Source organism: Schistocerca americana, chromosome 2, assembly GCF_021461395.2.
Source record: "Schistocerca americana isolate TAMUIC-IGC-003095 chromosome 2, iqSchAmer2.1, whole genome shotgun sequence".
NCBI lineage: Eukaryota > Metazoa > Arthropoda > Insecta > Orthoptera > Acrididae > Schistocerca > Schistocerca americana.
The window spans coordinates 1,008,073,446-1,008,094,158 of NC_060120.1; the positions used below are offsets into that span (position 1 = coordinate 1,008,073,446).

The following is a 20,713-nucleotide window of genomic DNA, read 5'->3' on the forward strand; positions in this document are numbered from 1 at the left end:
TGACGTACGCTCTAAAAAGTTTCAGAAAGAAGCCGCAACTGACTACATACCTACACTTCAAACTAATTAACTTACTTGAACTTGTAACTGAGGTGCAAGAAGTAATTTCGGAACGTCTTCTATTCGCTTCTCTGACATAAAAAACTACATGGCTTTAGTAATAAACTAACTCAACTATATAAAAAATATGCTCTTCTAAAGACCATATAAGTAAGAACGAAAGCTTCACGTTGAAGAAATAAAACAGCTCATGAACCTCAGATACGCTGCAGATCGGCGTGCAAACTATGCCCAAAGCTCCAAAATTATATTCTTTACAAGCAGAAGCGGAACAGGATCAGTCAAGCTGTGATAAATGTAAAACTCACGCATGTCCATGCATTAACTGACAACAGAAATTAACCAGCTGTCCCATGGAAAGAAACTGCATTGTCATGATATTTGCAAAGTAAAAGATGCAGCTGATCCCACAGTCCGAGCTGAAGGTCTGAATTGGTACTTAACATTACCTACAACTACAATTGAACCACAAGCGAGACTCATTGATTACTTCGCGGGTGAAACTATACCGACGAAAAATTCTATCGGAAGCATATTACTTGCAATACGACCAAAACAGGCATTATGTCTTTCAGATCAGCATCTACTGGATGCGATGGCATCACAGTCCAAATGATGAAGCTTATATTGACTCACTAATGCCGACTATAACAGATATCTGCAACCTGCAAGAAGGGACTAGTCGAGCCACTATCTTAAAAGGATGTTGGCACAGTACCCTCTAATTACTGAACTATTTTAATTCTTCGTGCGCTGCCCAAGGCCTTGGAATATATAATCCGCCAGAAGTCAGCACACTACCTAACTAAAATCAACCTACTAGATGAATACCGCTCAGGTTTCTGTAAATATCGCAGCATAGCATCTGCCTTCATAAAGGTAGTACATGACGTAAAGCTTCCCATGAATACACAAGAGGCAACTGTCATGCCCTTCTTAGACTTTAACAAAACCTTTAACACTGTCGACCTCGACATTTTACTTGCCAGACTTAGCAGCCTAAAAATCTCGCGAAGTGCAGTGGAATGGTTTCGCTTACACCTCACACATCGCCAGCGCTGCATCACGTCCGGCACCACAAATTCACAGTGGAGGAATGTAGTATCAGGCTTCCCACAGGGTCCGGTGTTAGGTCCTATACTTTTTTCGTTGTACGTAAATGTCTCATCAGTTCTGCCCCATCCGCAAATACCACATCTACGCTGATGACCTATATGTTATCTAAGTGCAAAACCTATAAACCGGAAGACAGTTGTCGAGAATCTCAATACCACCCAATTTGAACTGTCGGAAAGGGCGCAGGATATAGGGTTCAAGTTCGATTCGTACAAAACCCAAGCGGTACCGGCTCGTCGTTACACGCAATTTAGGCCGAAATGTCGGGAATCCCTACCATCTTTAACCTAAAACTTCTCTCCATCAGCAAACAGTCTAGAAGTAATAAGAGATGAAAATCTAAATAGGACTGAGCACGTAAGTGCAACGTGCAGGGACGCACCAGGATCTTCCCATGCCATAAAAAATATGAAATGCTATTCCCTCTTGACATGAAAAAGAAACTTGAACAAACAGCTACACGTCCAGTTATTGATTACAGCGATGTTACCCAGCAAAGACATTCTTAGGAAAGCCCGCTTCAGCTGGAACTGGTCATGAGTGCCTGTGTTCCTTATTTTTTTGGTCATATTTCACCATGATACGCACAGATATTCTGGCTGCGTGCAGGCAAGCGCGGAGAATTCCATACCCTCTGTCTTCCCTACTGTCTTATCAACGAACGTTGTCCCTCATATTTCTCCTTGAGCTTAACATTCTTATCTCATCACAGCAAAATCTTTTCTGTCCCATTCCATCAATCAGCCACTTTCTCGAAGTCCTTCTCAGTAGACGGAACCCGACCCTGGAATAACCTCCCGCATTATGTTATAGAAGTGAAGAACATCTGCAGCTTCAGAAGATACTTAATGACACATGAACTAAAACAACAATAATGATAACCATTGTCCCCGCACGCACTCGTATCTCTTGTACATCCTTATTTCCAACCAGATCATTTTTTTTTACCGTATTCCAAACACATACAATCTCCTTACATTTATGATCCCCAAAACTCACTATATCAGAAAACATCTATCTTGTACACCTAAGAATACTTCTTACATCTGCCAATATTATTATTGTTCTTATAGTCATTGTCATCATCATTATTTTTACTGTTATTATTCATAGTATCCGCAGCTGCAATAATACAAGTACTCCCACTATTAACTTTATTAATTTATAGTCAGTATTATTTTCTCACACTGCCACTTCAGACACTCATGTCATTTCAATACTTTCTGTCATATTACAATTGTTATTTAGTACGTAACTATGATGTAAAAATGTGCTGTTTGTCTGAAACGCTGATCCTATGTTAGAGAGGGGCTGACGGATCTAACATATCAGTTAAAGAAATAAATAAAAAATAAAAATAATATAGCGTTGAACGATGAACCACATTCACGACAAACCATAATCCTGTTGCTGTCGAATTCCGGGATATCGCGCCAAAAAATAAAAACACCTACAGCCGTCCTTATTATTTTATTTTGTAGCAACTAGTTTCAACGCTTCATTGCGTCATCTTCAGGCTGTTGGATGGTTGGAGCGCCGACAAATTACCTGCGTATCCAGTAATGCTGGCAACTGGTGGGTTATGCATGGGGATCATATCAAGCTGTACCGCATCAAAACAGCCTGAAGATGACACAAGGAAGCGCTGAAACTGGTAGCGACAAAATAAAATAAAATCATAAGGACGGCTGTAGTTGTTTTTATTTTTTGGCACGATAGTAAGCGGCCGTCGTCCCAGAGATCTCCTGCAAAAAGGATGGATACATAAAAAAAAATTCGGGATATGCTAGCACATGTTTTTTCTTCTTACGTGATTCACAATACCATCTCCCGACAAATAACCAGTATTCAAATGTGAGTTGTAAACGAGAAATTTGCTGCATAATCTTTCCTTACATACAGACTGTTGATGGTGTTACTACCAACTACTTCGCGCGTTTGCGCTGCTTATCTTTGGAATATCAAAGTATGCCGCTTTGATTTCTCTTGTCTTCCACCTTCATGCTATTGTAATTGTGATGTCCAGCTGCGTGGGTACTGTGTATTGATTGTCAACATGACATCAATACTATCAGTTGATAGTGGTATCGAGTGTGCCAAGCTCTCTTTGTCAGACTTGTCCGTGCAATTGTTAACTGTTAATGTAACGTATTTTACGTAGTTTATCGATTACATAGTGCATTTGGATGGTTAAGATCAGGAACATAAACTGTTTAAAGTTTCTAGCCTTTCTGACTGGTAGGTCGCTTGGAGTACAAGATGCAGACTAGGAATTTAGAACGTGGGAGTGATCTTACGACGAAAGAACTCCTTCAGTGACAAATTTGGAACAGCGAATTATTCTCCAAATTACTGTATGTGTCGTGTTTAATTACTTTGGCAACCTCAGCACATTACAGAATAAGCGACAAAAAATAATGTGATTCAGAGGTGATACAGCAACAGCAAATTCTTACTGATATCTCTCGACTCCATGATAAAAGCGGCAATTCTGTAAAGTGCATACCTTGAAAAGATCATAAAATATTATTTTTCTTGGTTTCCAGCCACATAAATAGCTCTTTAAGTCAATTTTTTGACACAATTATTCGACCAACAGTAATACTCTCCGCTCACCTCCAGTGTCATGAATATCCTACATGGAAACGATATTTTACGGTTTTGCCCTCACAGCTGATAGCTGCCCAAATACTCAGTAGTACCATCCAGTGCGAATGCAAAACACCGACTGACGTACGTTCGCAAGAACGGTGTGGAAATAGGTCAGCGCTCGCAATTGGGCGGGCAACTGGGAAGTTATTTAAAGGGACCCACAAAGAGCGACGGATGGTAGCGATGCGTCACATGCGATATCGCCTGCAATCGGCCGCTCGCCACGACATTCCACACACGAGCGGTTTGCCAAGCAATTGCAATCAGTATTATGGAACGTCACTGTGTCGAGAAGTTCTGCTGTTGAAAATGAACTGCTTTGTTTAGCAGCAGTTGTAGCTGATTTCTGTATCCCCACGAATAACGGGAAAACAAATTTAAAATAGAGAGGATTATAAGTTATTACACTAGTTTTGAATTGTTTTTCCTGGGAACTGCTTTAGTGAATATACTACATTTTCCATTGAAGCTAAATGGGTGATGTGAATCTTTCCAGTGTGCCAGTATAATTTGTTTTAATAGCTTTCAATTCCTTTTCTATTCATTAGTCTTAATGTTTAATTGAAAATCTTTAGGCGCACACAATTTACTCGATGTTTCTATGTGGTCATGTGACTTCTGATACAGCATTTCAGCAGGATTTTTAGATCACATCAAAGGAGTCCTATGGTTGTGTAACATTATGTTACATGTCGCTTTATGATTCTGTGTCATTTCAGTTACATTTATTTCTTAAGTAAAAGCGGGCCGTACGAACGTTGGGATATGGTAAAATGTTCATCTACATCTATATATACACCCTGCAAGCCACCTGCGGTGTCTGACGGAAAGTACCCTTTACCACAGCTAGTCGCTTCCTTTCCTGTTCCACTCGCAGACAGAGCAAGGGAAAAACTACTATCTGTATTTCTCGTATCTTATCTTCGTGGTCCTTACGCGAAATGTACGTTGGCGGCAGTAGGATCTTTCTGCAGTCAGCTTCAAATACCGATTCTCTGAACTTCCTCAGTAGTGTTTTTTGAAATGAACGTCCTCTTCCTTCCAGGGATGCCAATTGATCTCCCGAAGCCTATTAGTCGCACTTGCATGCTGATCGAACCTACCCCTAACTAGTCTAGCAACTCACTTTTGAATTGCTGCGGTGTCTGTTTCATCCGACCTGGCGCGGATTCCAAACACTCGAGCAGTATTCAAGAATAAGGCGTACTAGCGTCTTATATGTGGTTTCCTTTACAGATGAACCAATATTTCCTAAAGTTCTCCCAATAACGCGACGTCGACCATTCAACTCCCCTACCACACGGCAGCCGTTGTGGCCGAGCGGTTCTAGGCGCTTCAGTCTGGAACCGCGCGACTCCTACGGTCGTAGGTTCGAATCCTGCCTCGGGCATGGATGTTTGTGCTGTCCTTAGGTTAGTTAGGTTTAAGTAGTTCTAAGTTCTACGGTACTGATGACCTCAGCAGTTAAGTCCCATAGCGCTCAGAGCCATTTGAACCATTTTCTCCACTACCACAATCCTCACATGCTCATTCCATTTCATATCGCTTCACAACGTTACACCCAGATATTTAAACGACGTGACTGTGACAAGCAGGACACTGCTAATGCTGTATCCGAACATTAAGGATTTGTTTTTTCTACCCATCCACATTAAATTACATTATTCTACATTAAGAGCGGGCTGCTATTTATCACATCAACTACAAATTTTGTGTAACTCATCTTGTATTAGTCTACAGTCACTTATCTTCGACAACTTCCTATACACTACAGCATCATCAGCGAACAATCGCAGATTCTTTCCCTATCTGTCTGCGAGATCGTTTATATATACAGGTAAAAGCTACGGTCCTATCACAGGGTCTCACGTAAGGACCCGAATTTCGGTACAATCCGTATTTACTGCTCAGCTGCGGCAATAAAACTCTTCTCGAGACACGGGTGGAAAACTTGGGAGGCTGCCAAGGACAAGGCGGTGTAACACAGCTTCTGAATCGGTAAGTAGTGGTTTTCTGGAACATCCTTATCTGTGATCATAGGAGTGCCGAAGCTGTAAAATGCCCATGTGAGCCACGACAAGTAACAGTTCAGCATGGATGTCAACAAATACACCAACTTTTCTTTTCCGTTGCAGTATGAGAATGCTCATGCCATCTGCACAACATTTCTGTCCGTCACATTCGGTGTATTGCCCTTCCTGCTGGGAACTGTGTGAGCTATCTCCATCATTAGTAAAAGACAGTTCAGACAAGATAGCAGTTTGATAATACCAACCTGATAACAATAAAATTTGATGCCAATCTTACTTACATCCCTCTTAATTCTAAGCTTCAAGGCACATTCACGTTATCACATTGGCAACAAGCGTGCTGTCGTCTCTCCAGAGTGTTGGGCTTTCTCTTCTACTCAGAACGGACTACAGAGAATTTTGTATGCATTCACTTTCTGACTTTCGTCACGTACTGACTGTGGAGTTTGCAGAATCGCAGATAGCGCGTGGTATTAAGTTATATTTCAGAGCCTGTATTCAAAGCAGCTTACATTTAACTATTTCATTTGTGCGTTTATAATGAGAACTTCTTTTTGTTATTGGTTCAAATGGCTCTGAGCACTATGGGACTCAACTGCTGAGGTCATTAGTCCCCTAGAATTTAGAACTAGTTAAACCTAACTAACCTAAGGACATCACACACATCTATGACCGAGGCAGGATTCGAACCTGCGACCGTAGCGGTCTCGCGGTTCCAGACTGCAGCGCCAGAACCGCGCGGCCACTTCGGCCGGCGACTTTTTGTTATTTCTCTTGGTCATTTGAAATTGTGAGCTGTCCAGAAAATGAGTCCTTATTTTTTTCGTTTTTTGTTTTTTTTCAGTCTTATTAACGATTTCAGTCAGAATCCCACAGGATCGCATTCAGTTTTTCACGCAGCTTCCTGTATTTTTGTTTTTAAGAGTAACATTGCAGTGAGTTTTAATTTTATTTTTTTTAACCGAATGAAAGTTATGCACTTGTCAAATTGACTTCCATTTGTGAATCCTATTTCCTGCAACTTCTTTCATTGTTAAGTAATCCTTATTAACGAATATAACCAGGTGTACTCTTAGTTAATGGTGTTTCCATTTCGTCTAATGGCCAAATAATGAATGCTAAATGATACGTAATATGGAAATGCCTAAACCAGGTGACGAGTGAGCAGCTCTGGCACGTTTGTAGCAGAGTTTAAATCAGTCGCAAATTATGAATTAGTTTCAATTGCTACAGTGCTCTACCAATGCCCTCTCTCTGTTTACCGTGTACCGCAAGTCGCTAGAGGAACGGAAGATTCCAAACGATTGGAAAAGAGCACAGGTAGTTCCAGTTTTCAAGAAGGGTCGTCGAGCAGATGCGCAAAACTATAGGCCTATATCTCTGACATCGATCTGTTGTAGAACTTTAGAACATGCTCTCGTATCATGTTATTTCTGGAAACCCAGAATCTGCTCTGTAGGAATCAACATGGATTCCGGACACATCGATCATGTGAGACGCAACTCGCTTTATTTGTTCTTGAGACCCAGAAAATATTAGATACATGCTCCCAGGTAGATACCATTTCCCTTGACTTCCGGAAGGCGTTCGATACAGTTCCGCACTGTCACCTGATAAACAAAGTAAGAGCCTACCGAATATCAGACCAGCTGTGCGGCTGGATTGAAGAGTTTTTAGCAAACAGAACACAGCATGTTGTTCTCAATGGAGAGAAGTCTACAGACGTTAAAGTAACCTCTGGCGTGCACAGGGGAGTGTTATGGGACCATTGCTTTTCACAATATATATAAATGACCTAGTAGATAGTGTCGGAAGTTCCATGCGGCTTTTCGCGGATGTTGCTGTAGTATACAGAGAAGTTGCAGCATTAGAAAATTGCAGTGAAATGCAGGAAGATTTGCAGCGGATAGGCACTTATTGGAGGAAGTGGCAACTGACCCTAACATAGACAAATGTAATGTATTGCGAATACATAGAAAGAAGGATCCTTTATTGTACGATTATATGATAGCGGAACAAATACTGGTAGCAGTTACTTCTGTAACATATCTGGGAGTATGCGTACGGAACGATTTGAAGTGGAACGATCAAATAAAATTAATTGTTGGTAAGGTGGGTGCCAGGTTGAGATTCATGGGGAGAGTCCTTAGAAAATGTAGTCCATCAACAACGGAGGTGGCTTACAAAACACTCATTCGACCTATACTTGCGTATTGCTCATCAGTGTGGGATCCGTACCAGGTCGGGTTGACAGAGGAGATAGAAAAGATCCAAAGAAGAGCGGCGCGTTTCGTCACAGGGTTATTTGGTAAGCGTTATAGCGTTACGGAGATGTTTAGCAAACTCAAGTGGCAGAATGTGCAAGAGAGGCGCTCTGTATCGCGGTGTAGCTTGCTGTCCAGGTTTCGAGAGGGTGCGTTTCTGGATGAGGTATCGAATATATTGCTTCCTCCTACTTACACCTCCCAAGGAGATCACGGATGTAAAATTAGAGAGATTCGAGCGCGCACGGAGGCTTTCCGGCAGTCGTTCTTCCCGCGAACCATATGCGACTGGAACAGGAAAGGGAGGTAATGAGAGTGGCACGTAAAGTGCCCTCCGCCACACTCCGTTGGGTGGCTTGCGGAGTATAAATGTAGATGTAGATGTAAATGGTTTTTGCTATCCAGGAAACCGGCACTGGGACAGAAATGACATCCGAGCTGGTAACACACATGTTGTGTCGGGGACGGGTCTGGGGAGTACCTCAACATCATGTAGACAGTAAACAGAGACATGTGCCATATGTGGACGAATATTGTCCTGTTGAAAAAAGGCTCCACCATACCATCTCACGAGAAATAAACATGAGGTTGTAGGATGTCCGTGATGAACCGTTGTGTCATCAAACTTCCCTGAAGCACTACCAGCCTTGATAGGAAGACATAACCGATGGCTACCCACACCATGCCGCCAAAAGTAACATCACTGTGTCTCTCAAAAATATTGACGGAATTGGATCTCTCTCTGGGTTAGCACTATGCCTACTGACGATTGTCACCCGCAGAAGTCCAGAACTCTGATTCAACGCCGAAAACAATGCGACACCATACATTATCAGTCCATGGTTCTGAGACCTGCTGCCACTCCAACAAAGTCGTTTGTGCTGCTGGTAGACTGACAGTACTGTGAGATGACAAAGAATGTTATAAGGAGTCCGTTACTGATTCTTGGGTGCGGAGCGCAGATGCGAAGGGGCTACAGTCTGCTTGGTGCATCATATGGCGACCCTTCCTTGTTGTAGTAAAACGTGGTTGACCAGCACCTTGATGACGATTACGCCTGCTGTTATGTTCCGATTCACTCCAGCCTCGGGACACTGTCAAATCTGAATGCTCCAAAGGTCCGGGTATTGCACTACTCGACCAATCATTGTACAGGAACCTCCGATGAGGCCCCTCTCGGGCTCTGTCAGTCGCTGATAAAGCTCTCATACATGTACGTGGCATCTCCCTGTCGTTCACAGTGATCATCCAACATATGATGCTGTTCACGCCTCTTATATCCCTCGGTAACAACGCTAATGCACTCTGGTGGCCGTTCCACTAGTCACAGAGAATGGCAACTATGCGTTTACATTCCCACTGATTGTGCAAATGTGTGTGAAGTTATATTGACTTTTTACCATGGTCCGCCTCCGGTAGCAGAGTGGTCAGCGCGACAGGATGCTAATCCTAAGGGCCCGGGTTCGATTCCCGGCTGGGTTGGAGATTTTCTCCGTTCAGGGACTGGGTGTTGTGTTGTCCTAATCATTATCGTTTCATCCCCATCGACATGCAAGTCGTCGATGTGGCGTCAAATCGAAAGACTTGCGCCAGGCGAGCGGTCTACCCGACGGGAGGCCCTAGTCACACGACATTTATTTATTTGACCATATCTTCTGGGTTCTTCACTCTCTCTGTCATGTAGTGTAGACGACTTAGGAAGGGCCTTGGAGAGAAGCCCGAGAGAGTCGTTGCAGCATTTAGCCCTTCAGACTATTGAAACAGCAGCATCTACTACAGAGCTGTGCACAAATTCAGACTGAGACCTTACAAAGTAACGGTTGTGCATAGTGCGTCAACTGACCAGCTCAAACACTGTTGCTCGACGATTGTGTTGCAGCTATCTATTGCGATCTGTATATCATGCAGCTATAGAGACGCTGATCCCGAAATTGTATTTTTCGTAATGAAGCATAGCCGTGTTTGTCAGGAATCCAGTGTCCAATTAGTGCAACATGAATTATTGGATAGATCTTTTTCAACAAATCATAACCTCTTATAAGTATGTGAAAATTATAATGATGAAATTTTAATGTAGAAAATTAACAGCTACCGAAAATACCTATACCTATTGTGTGAATGACACTGCAAGCCATTGGGTCTATGCCTTTACGAGAAGGTGTTTTTGATAACTGGAACCATCCTACCATCAACTATTGTCTCCTCATGGGTATGTCCAGCATTGTCGATCATGTTCGTTGTGGTGGTTCAGATGTTACGGTGTGGAGAGGCATACTGTTGGATGGTGGTACTGACCACCAAATCTTTGAACACGTAACACTCACCAGTCAATGTTTATTGCGATATTGTACTATTTGCACAAGTGCGTCTTTCCAGGGGCGAATTCAGCTCTAATTTCATTTTTGTGGATGGCAATACAAGACTGCATCGAATAGCAGAAGTGTAGGACCTCTTGGAACGAGAGGATATTTAGTGAATGGACTGTAGTGCCCATTCCCTGTGTTAAATCCCATCGAGGACGTGCGAGATACGTTGGAGAGACATATTGCAGCACGTCCAGATGCACGAATGACCATCCGGTAGTTCCAACCGCAGTGTAGAGGAGTGAGATGCACCACCACAAGAACTCCTTACCAATTACGCGAGTACGTTGCAGCGCACGATTTGCCGTCCGCGTATCCAGGTGAGCACCATGAATCGCGGTAACTTCAGTGTAAATATTGTCTTTGAATACAAGTGTCATTTCTATTCGTCACATTGCGTACTTCTTTCAGTTCACTTCTGTACTGTACTGTGACAGTTTTTTTTAAATGATCCAAGTTCCATCGAGTAATGTTACTTGTCAGTGACACATCAACCGAAAGTTACTTTCGTTCTTAAGTTTTGCACTTCTCTGCACTATCCAATCTTGTGATTATTCCTCATCACATTATATGATATGGTTTGACTAACATCCAAGTTTACCACTGCCTTTGTTTATTACTTCGACTTATTGCTGCACACATCAAAAAAAGTTTTGCATCATCCCAGTTCCTAGAACTCCTAAAGATAGACGTGTGGTGTCACCGCCAGACACCACACTTGCTAGGTGGTAGCCTTTACATCGGCCGCGGTCCGTTAGTATACGCCGGACCCGCGTGTCGCCACTATCAGTGATTGCAGACCGAGCGCCACCACACGGCAGGTCTAGTCTAGAGAGACTCCCTAGCACTCGCCCCAGTTGTACAGCCGACTTTGCTAGCGATGGTTCACTGCCTACATACGCTCTCATTTGCAGAGACGACAGTTTAGCATAGCCTTCAGCTACGTCATTTGCTACGACCTAGCACGGTGCCATATTCCGTAATTAGAATGAATTCTGAACAGATAATATTGTGAATCGTGTACCGTCAAGAGCGTCGTTCATCATTAATGGATTAAAGTTAAGTATCAAACTAATTGCGTCCGCTTTCTGAATTCTCATTCCTTGTCATGTTCCAAACCTCACGTCAGTATAGTTCTTCCCTCTTCACACCAGCCTGCGTGAGCTAAAACGCGTGCATTTCGGCCTCCACTAGTAACACTGTATTGGCTCTCCTGCTAACACAACGTTCACTGTGGATATTGTATCACAGACACAGACCCTTTGACAGTTAAACCTGTCCAAATATGTAAACAATCATGCATGAGCAGCGACTATTAGACGGCGAAGGTCCGACAGCCGATCAATTCCAGTCATTCAAGCAGGAAGGAGGTACAGGGCTCGTGTTGTCTGTAGTTCAACCATGCCTAGACAGTCATCACCGCGGTTCGATCGCGTCCGCATAGTTACATTGTGCCAGGAAGAGCTCTCCTCAAGGGAAGTGTCCAGGCGTCTCGGAGTGAACCAAAGCGATGTTGTTTGGACATGGAGGAGATACAGAGAGTCAAACCGCCCTAGGGCTACTACTGCAGTGGATGACCGCTACCTACGGATTATGGCTCTGAGGAACCCTGACAGCAATGCTTTTCGTGCAGCCACAGGACGTCGTGTTGCAACTCAAACTGTGTGCAATAGGCTGCATGATGCGTAACTTCACTCCCGACGTCCATGGCGAGGTCCATCTTTGCAACCAAAAAGCGCGGTACAGATTGGCCCAACAGCATGCCAAATGGACTCCTCAGGATTGGCATCACGTTCTATTCACCGATGAGTGTCGCACATGTCTTCACCAGACGTCGCAGACGCGTTTGGAGGCAACCCAGTCAGGCTGAACGCCTTAGACATACTGTCCAGCGAGTGCAGCAAGGTGGAGGTTTGGAGTGGAATTATGTGGGACCGACGTACGCCGCTGGCGGTCATGGAAGGCGCCATAACGGCTGCACGATACGTAAATGCCATCATCCGACCGACAGTGCAACCATATAGGCAGCATATTGGCGAGGGATTCGCCTTCATAGACGACAATTCGCGCCCTCTTCGTGCACGTCTTGTGAATAACTTCCCTGAGGATAACGACATCGCTCGACTAGAGTGGCCAGCATGTTCTCCAGACATTAATCGTATCGAACATGCCTGGGATAGATTGAAAAAAGCTGTTTGTGGACGACGTGACCCACCAACCACTCTGAGGGATCTACTCCGAATCGCCGTTCAGGTGGGGGACATTCTGGATCAACAGTGCCTTGATGAACTTGTGGTTAGTATGCCACGATGAATACAGGCATGCATCAATGCAAGAGGATGTGCTACTAGGTATTAGAGGTACTGGTGTGTACAGCAATCTGGACCAGAGTCTCTGAAGGTCTCGCTATATTGTGGTACAACATGCAATGTGTGGTTTTCATGAGCAATAAATAGGGCGTAAATGATATTTATGTTGATCTCTAATCAAATTTTCTGTATAGGTTCCGAAACTCTCGGAACCGAGGCTATGCAATTTTTTTTTTTTTTTTTTTGATGTGTATTGCTGCCGTTATAGTTATCAACCACTGTTGTCTTTTCACCGCTCAAAGGTCTTTCTTTTCGTCGGAATCGCTTAATAGGGTAGTCTATAAGAGGGTCTGTTTGATAATCTTCAAACACAATGTACGTAAAAACTTAGATTATTTATTCCTCGAAGGTAGATTGCACTATACCCACCACACTCGACAATCTACTATATAGCACGATTATTGTCAGAATTTTTAACACTGAAACTTCATGTTTGATCACAGTAAACAAATGGATTTCCTTCCATTCTGTCTGCATCATTTATGGCAAGATGAGCCTCAAAAAACCGCTAATAGGCACTAATCAGGAATATTTTACGTCGTATGTCCATTGTATACGAACGCCCACAGACGACGGCCACCGACTCAAAACTGCTCACAGCTTGAACGCTGCAACAATGTATCTATAGTCACCTGCCAAAGTGGTTTACCTCCTCTTCCTCTGAATTTGAGGACGCATTTATTATCCATGACAGCAAGGAATAAGTAAACAAATGTATAGAAAGATGATATTTATAAATGATGTCACATGTTAGGATACACTCTCCTGACAGATTTTCAGTAGTAAAATTAACAATATTTCTACTGAGCAGTCGGTACATTACTGTTACTCTGTTCTACTCACACAATCACGCTACTGAAGTTATTGACACGCTACTCTGAAGGGCTAAATGGCACATCAGTTTTCTCGGACTTTTTATTGAAGGTTGTCATCTCTTGTCCTGTTATGCTGAAATGAATTCGAGACGTAGCAAAGTGTGTCACGGGCTATAGCCGATGTGATATTTGGACCTGCCTTCCTGTTATCATTTACCGTTCAATGCCAGACACAGCGCTTGTGTAATATGCAAAACATCCCCTATTACCCCAGTAGGTGCGTTCGACTTACTTGTAGTTGGACATGAGCATGCTGACATCCTGGAAGTTGGGTGGCGAGGACCCGGAATCCTTCTTCCAGAGGATTCTTGGCACGGGAGAACCATCGGCAGAGCAGGGCAGCGTCACGGATCTGCCGGCCTCCACCTGCGTGTCCTTGGGCTGACGCTTCCAAGATGGCGGCTCTAGTGGCAGGAGAAAAGCCATGTTTATTAACTCTAGTCACATACTGCTCTAGCAAGTACAGTGTTATTCATAAGTACTTCCAAGGATTTCAGAAGTTAGTGTGAAACTACAAGAGATACAGTAAAATGACAAGTATCAGTGGACAGAGAATCGCCCCAAATTTCGATTCATAATACACGCTGCGGCGTAGTTGTACAGCTTATCATTAGGTGGCAGGCGCGTCAGGAAAGTAAACAAATCATCCTCTTCGTATAGTTGGACAGCATTTTTTCGTGCAAGCAGATAGGCAACCTAGTTAACAGATTTCCAAAGCAGGCTGCTGTCGTTGCACCTTTCTGGGCATAGGAACAGCAACTTTGATGAACTGCATGCGCATATTGACGTTTACCACATCACAAACGGTACACCAGTTGAACACTATGTAATCTGAGTCGAGAGGAGAGCTGCTTTCTCCACAGATTCTGTATGTCTTGCAGTATTCACAGAGTCATCCTCTCAAACCATAGGGCACATACGAATAACACTGAAATAAACAATTATACATGGTGAATGTAAAGTAAGGGGAATAGTTCAGGATGTGATTCCTGATAAGAATGGGGAGGTCAGGGGTATACAAATACATTTCAGGATGTGATACCTGTCAAGAAAAGGAAGTTCACAGCAAAATATGGACTGTGATCCTGCGTTACAGGGATAAGTTATGGGGATAAAGTACTGGAAGGGAAAGGTTATTTGCAACTTATACCGAAATCAGACTGCCCTTGTAAGGATGAAAGGCATGAAAAGGGAACAGTAGTTGACAATGGAGTGAGGCACAGTTGTAACCTACCCCCATCTAATTCAGTTTTGACATTCAGCATGGAAGTAATGGGAACAACGGAGAAATTAGAAAAAGAGATTAAACTTCAAAGAGAAAAAATAAATTCTATGATGTTATCGGATTACGTAGTGTTGATGATCAATTTAGAGAAACATTTTTAAATAATAAAAAATAAAATCGAGGATCTGTTACATGACGATCAGTATGGCTTTACGAAAGGTACCAGAAAACTAGTTCTGACGTTGCGCTTGATAATAGACCCAAACGTAGAAAACTCAAGACACGTTATTGTGATGTGTCGACTTAGAAAAAGCATTCGACAATGTCAAATGGTGTAAGAAGTCAGAAATTCTCAATAAAATGGTTGTAACCTACAGTGAAAGTTAATATACAACATGTAAAAGGACTGACAGGGAAAAATAAGAATGGAAGACCAAGAACGAAGTCCTCGGATTATAAAGGGTTTAAGTCAGAAATGCAGTCTTTCACCGCTACTGTTCAATCTGTACATCGAACGAGCAACGACGGGAAGAAAAGAAAGGTTCACGAGTGAAATTAAAATTCACACAATCGTGGCTTATGTACACAACCCATACTGCCGCTAACCGTACCTGGTTCCTATATGCAGTAAAGGCACAACGCACACAGTAACACCACACAGAGCCAACTGCCTTTATACTGAGTTCCACCCTCTGTCACCTAAGTCGTTGATCTCTGGTTATATACTGTACTACAAACGCGATACTACACTACTGGCCCTTAAAATTGCTACACCAAGAAGAAATGCAGATGATAAACGGGTATTCATTGGACAAATACATTACACTAGAACTGACGTGTGATTACATTTTCACGTGATTTGGGTGCATAGATCCTGAGAAAACAGTACCCAGAACAACCACCTCTGGCCGTGATAACGGCCTTGATACGCTTGGGCATTGAGTCAAACAGAGCTTGGATGGCGTGTACAGCTGCCCATGTAGCTTCAACACAATACCACAGTTTATCAAGAGTAGTGGCTGGCGTATTATGATGAGCCAGTTGCTCAGCCACCATTGAGCAGACATTTTCAATTGGTGAGAGATCTGGAGAATGTGCTGGCCAGGGCAGCAGTCGAACATTTTCTGTATCCAGAAAGGCCCGTACAGGACCTGCAACAAGTGGTCGTGCATTATCCTGCTGAAATGTAGGGTTTCGCAGGGATCGAATGAAGGGTAGAGCCACGGGACGTAACACATCTGAAATGTAACGTCCACTGTTCAAAGTGCCGTCAATACGAACAAGAGGTGACAGAGACGCGTAACCAATGGCACCCCATACCATCACGCCGGGTGCTACGCCAGTAGGGTGATGACGAATACACGCTTCCAATGTGTGTTCACCGCGATGTCGCAAAACACGGATGCGACTATCATGATGTTGTAAACAGAACCTGGATTCATCCGAAAAAATGTTTTGCCATTCGTACACCCATGTTCGTCGTTGAGTACAGCATCGCAGGCGCTCCTGTCTGTGACGCAGCGTTAAGGGTAACCGCAGCCATGGTCTCCGAGCTGATAGTCCATGCTACTGCAAACGTCGTCGAAATGTTCGTGCAGATGGTTGTTGTCTTGCAAACGTCCACATCTGTTGACTCAGGGAACGAGACGTGGCTGCACGATCCGTTACAGCCTTGCGGATAAGATGCCTGTCATCTCGACTGCTAGTGATACGAGGCCGTTGGATCCATCACGGTGTTGCGTATTACCCTCCTGAATCCACCGATTCCATATTCTGCTAACAGTCATTGGATCTCGACCAACGCGAACAGCAATGTCGCGATACGATAAACGGTAATCGCGATAGGCTAGAATCCGACCTTTATCAAAGTTGGAAACGTGATGGTACGCATTTCTCCTCTTTACACGAGGCATTACAACAACATTTCACCAGGCATCGCCGGTCAACTTCTGTTTCTGTATGAGAAATAGTTTGGAAACTTTCCTCATGTTAGCACGTTGTAGGTGTCACCACCGGCGTCAAACTTGTGTGGATGCTCTGAAAAGCTAATCATTTGCATATCACAGGATCATCTTCCTGTCGGTTAAATTTCGCGTCTGTAGCACGTCATCTTCTTGGTGTAGTAATTTTAAAGGCCAGTAGTGTATTCGACTGCTTTTCTCTGTACGCTGCATGTCGTAGCACTGTGTGTACACTGTGCACAACTATTCTAACCAAGAGTGTTAATTTTCCTACACAAGTCTACGCCTTTATACTGTTTTCCGCTACTGTATAAAAAAATAATTGAGGACGATGGGTGGAGGTGCTACTCTGAGATAAAGACTAGGGCACAAGAGAGGAATTTGTGGAGGAATGCATCAAACAAGATATACGATTGATGAGGCAGAAAAATAGCAGACTACCTACAAGAGTCGAAGGGTACGAATAGGAAACAATAGTTGATAGGGAGTGAGATAGGGTGTAGAATTTCGTCGATGGTACACTGAGTAAGGCAGTAAGGGAAACGAATGACAAATTTGAAAAGGAAATTAAGCTTCAGAGACAAAAAAAAAAAAAAAAAAAAGAAATAAAGCCGTGTAAGGTTTGCTGATGATTTAATGATTGTGACATTTTTAGGTAAATATCTGCATAACTTTGTAACGGCATATAAATAGTGAAGCCTGTGTTTACCGTTCACAGTAACCTGCACAGTGTAGTGGGCGGAGGCTGCTGCGTTGGCCGCGTGGCAGGAGTAGTTTCCGGCGTGCCTGGGAGCGAGTCTGCGGAAGCTGAGCGTGCTCGAGTAGTCGTCGATGGTCTTCTCGGAGACCTCCTCGTCCTGGGGAACCGGCGCGCCGTCTTTCAGCCAGCTGATCTCGATCGGGAGGTCGCCTTTACTGACGATACAAGACAGGTGCGTCCGCATTCCTCTCTGTAGGTCCGGCTTTGTCGATATTGGGTCTATCTGAGGGGGTTCTGAAAAAGAAAAAAAAAAGGCTATGTTACGGATGTCTTTGAAATGATGATCCGTAAAGAGACTCATTTTTTTTCATTTGCACATAACAGGTTACGTTCACAAGGTGATTTTACTAAAAAGGGGCATATTGCAGGAAACGATTCCTGGGAGAATAAGCAGCAATAGAGACGGAAATGCCTTGCAAGGAAGGTACACACGCAGGTGGAGAAAAGACCTTTGACAGAGTACACAGTAGCAACACAAGAGAGGTAGTCCGCCACCATGGGGTAAACGAGACGCCCTTGTGGAACATACTGCACAACGGTGCGTGCAGAACTTCTCCCCAGTTAGTAAGACTTGACGTCATCAAGTGATGCAGACAAGCGACCTGACGTATTCCTAAAACTACTATAAAATTTTTGTAACAACTGCTAAATAATTTTGTTTGTAAGACGACCAGCTTCAGATCACTCTTGCTAGAGGTTCTGTGTCTAGGTACAGTGGAAGCGATCTAGACAGGCAAAGAATGTTTAAAAAATTATAAGAATTTTAGACTATATTAGCAATGGACGTGTCTCTGCGGCAAAGATTCTTTCACAGGCTCATCGCGCATGGCACCATCGTCCTGGATTTTTGTCATCCGTTCTATTCACAGATAAGGCCATCAGCAGCTTGTTGTCTTGTGGGTAACGTCGCTAACACCAGATCAAGAAGCCCCAGGTTCGGTTCAAGGCCGGGTCGTGAATTTTATGCGGTCAGGGGTGTGTGTATGTGTTGCCCAATAACCATTACATCATCGTCGACGCGCAAGTGTTCCAAGTGGTGTCTAATAGCACCAGGGGACCGAACTCACGAATATTCCGTATCACCAATGAGACTGCCTTTACGAGAGGCAATATTGTCAACCTTTACGACACCGACTTATGGACGAAGCTCCCCGTGGTGTAGTCGCAGCGATCCATCAACACCGGTCCAGCCTCAATGCGCATAATTGTCGACCGCCTCGTGGGACCAATCATCCTTCCCCATTGCTTCACAAGCGAATTATACCCGTACTAACTACATGATGGTGCTCCAAAGCTGAAACACTTTTACAGACATTCCCACTTGCCTGGCGTGTTCCCGTGTGTCTTTCAATCACCTAAACCCCTACATTACTTTCAGGTGGCCGCATCTCCCTTGTAAAGTATTTTCGGCCATATGTCCACCGATACTGCTCCTTTCCTCTCAGATGTAGTTTATTATTGTTTGTGCCCATTTAGGAAAATCACTCTATACGTACACAGACTGAAACGTCACACCGTCAACACTCTGACCGGATGAGACGAAACTTATACTCCAGTATTTCCAATCTGTGAGTCGTATTGATTAAAATTTCATCATTATACATGATAAGTTTCAGTATTTATAGTACAGAAAAATGCCATTCCTTCAGAACATAAAATAGTGTGTGTTGTTGCTATGATCTATCAACTCATTTGCGATTTCTGGTGAAGAACGAATTCCCTCCATGCACTCCTAGACGTTCTTACGTTCCTCTGTTATTCCAGGGTCCTTTAAGGGCTTGCTTTGTTGTCCTCTATCCAATTTCCCCTTGGTTTTCCTCCATGTCTTTGACGTTCCATTCGTATGGACATTACAGTATTGTCTGACGAGTCTTTTTCTCTGACGAAAGGCCCAAAGTACCCTATTTCATGTGTAGTGCATTGGCCTACAGAAACAGCATATATTTTATACACACATTAAAAAAAGTTGTGCATCACGTCGGTTTCGAGAGTTCCGGAACCTGTATAGAAAATCTGAATAGAGAGCAACGTAAACATCATTTCCGCCCTTTTTATTGCTCATGAAAACCACACACTGCATGTTGTACCACCATACAGCGAGACCTTCAGAGGTGGTGGTCCAGATCGATGTACACACCGGTACCTCTAATACCCCGTAGCACATCCTCTTGCGTTGATGCATGCCTCTATTTGTCGTCGCGTGCTACCGACAAGGTGGCCCAGATTATCCCACTCCCCAGCGGCTATTCGGCGTAGATACCTCAGAGTAGTTGGTGGGTCACGTCGTCCATAAACAGCCCTTTTCCATTTATCCCACGCATGTTCGATGGGGCTCATGTCTGGAGAACATGCTGGCCACTCTAGTCGAGCGATGTCATTATTCTGAAAGAAGTCATTCCCAAGACGTGCACGATGTGGGCGCGCATTGTCGTCCATGAAGACGAATGCCTCGCCAATATGCTCCCGATATCGTTGCACGGTCGGTGGGAGAACGGCGTTCACGTATCGTACAGCCGTTACGGGGCCTTCAATGACCACCAGCGGCGTACATTGGCCCCATATAATGCCACCCGAAAACAGCAGGGAACCTCCACCTTGCTGCAGTCGCTTGACAGTGTGCCTAAGGCGTTCAGCTTGACCAGGTTGCTTCCAAACACTTCTCCGACTATTGCCTGGTTGAAGGCATGTACGACACTCATCGGTGAAGAGTACGTGATGCCAATCCTGAGCGGTCCATTTGACATGTTGTTAGCCCCTTCTGTACTGCGCTGCATGGTGTCGTGGTTGCAAAGATGGACCTCGTCATGGACGTCAAGAGTGAAGTTGCGCACCATGCAGCCTCTTGCGCACAGTTTGAGTCGTAACACGACATGCTGTGGTTGCACGAAAAGCATTCTTCAACATTCTTGCTGTCAAGGTTCCTCCGAGTCGTGATCCGTAGGTAGCGGTCATGCACTGCAGTAGTAGCCCTTGGGCGGCCTGAGCGAGGCGTGTCATCGACAGTTCCTGTCTCTCTGTATCTCCTCCATGTCAGAACA

The 20,713-nt window shown here is 43.9% G+C and overlaps 1 protein-coding gene across 1 annotated transcript in view; it reads right to left on the bottom strand.

Annotated features, from left to right (window-relative positions):
- The window catches only part of LOC124594622 (Down syndrome cell adhesion molecule-like protein Dscam2), a 191,172-nt gene that overhangs the window by 4,504 nt on the left and 165,955 nt on the right, over positions 1-20,713 (bottom strand). Inside the window, exons 14-15 of the mRNA XM_047132994.1 lie at positions 17,625-17,909; positions 13,962-14,133 (exon numbers count right to left, since the gene is read on the bottom strand). Coding sequence (XP_046988950.1) covers positions 13,962-14,133; positions 17,625-17,909 — 457 coding nt within the window. The remainder of the gene's footprint in view (positions 1-13,961; positions 14,134-17,624; positions 17,910-20,713) is intronic.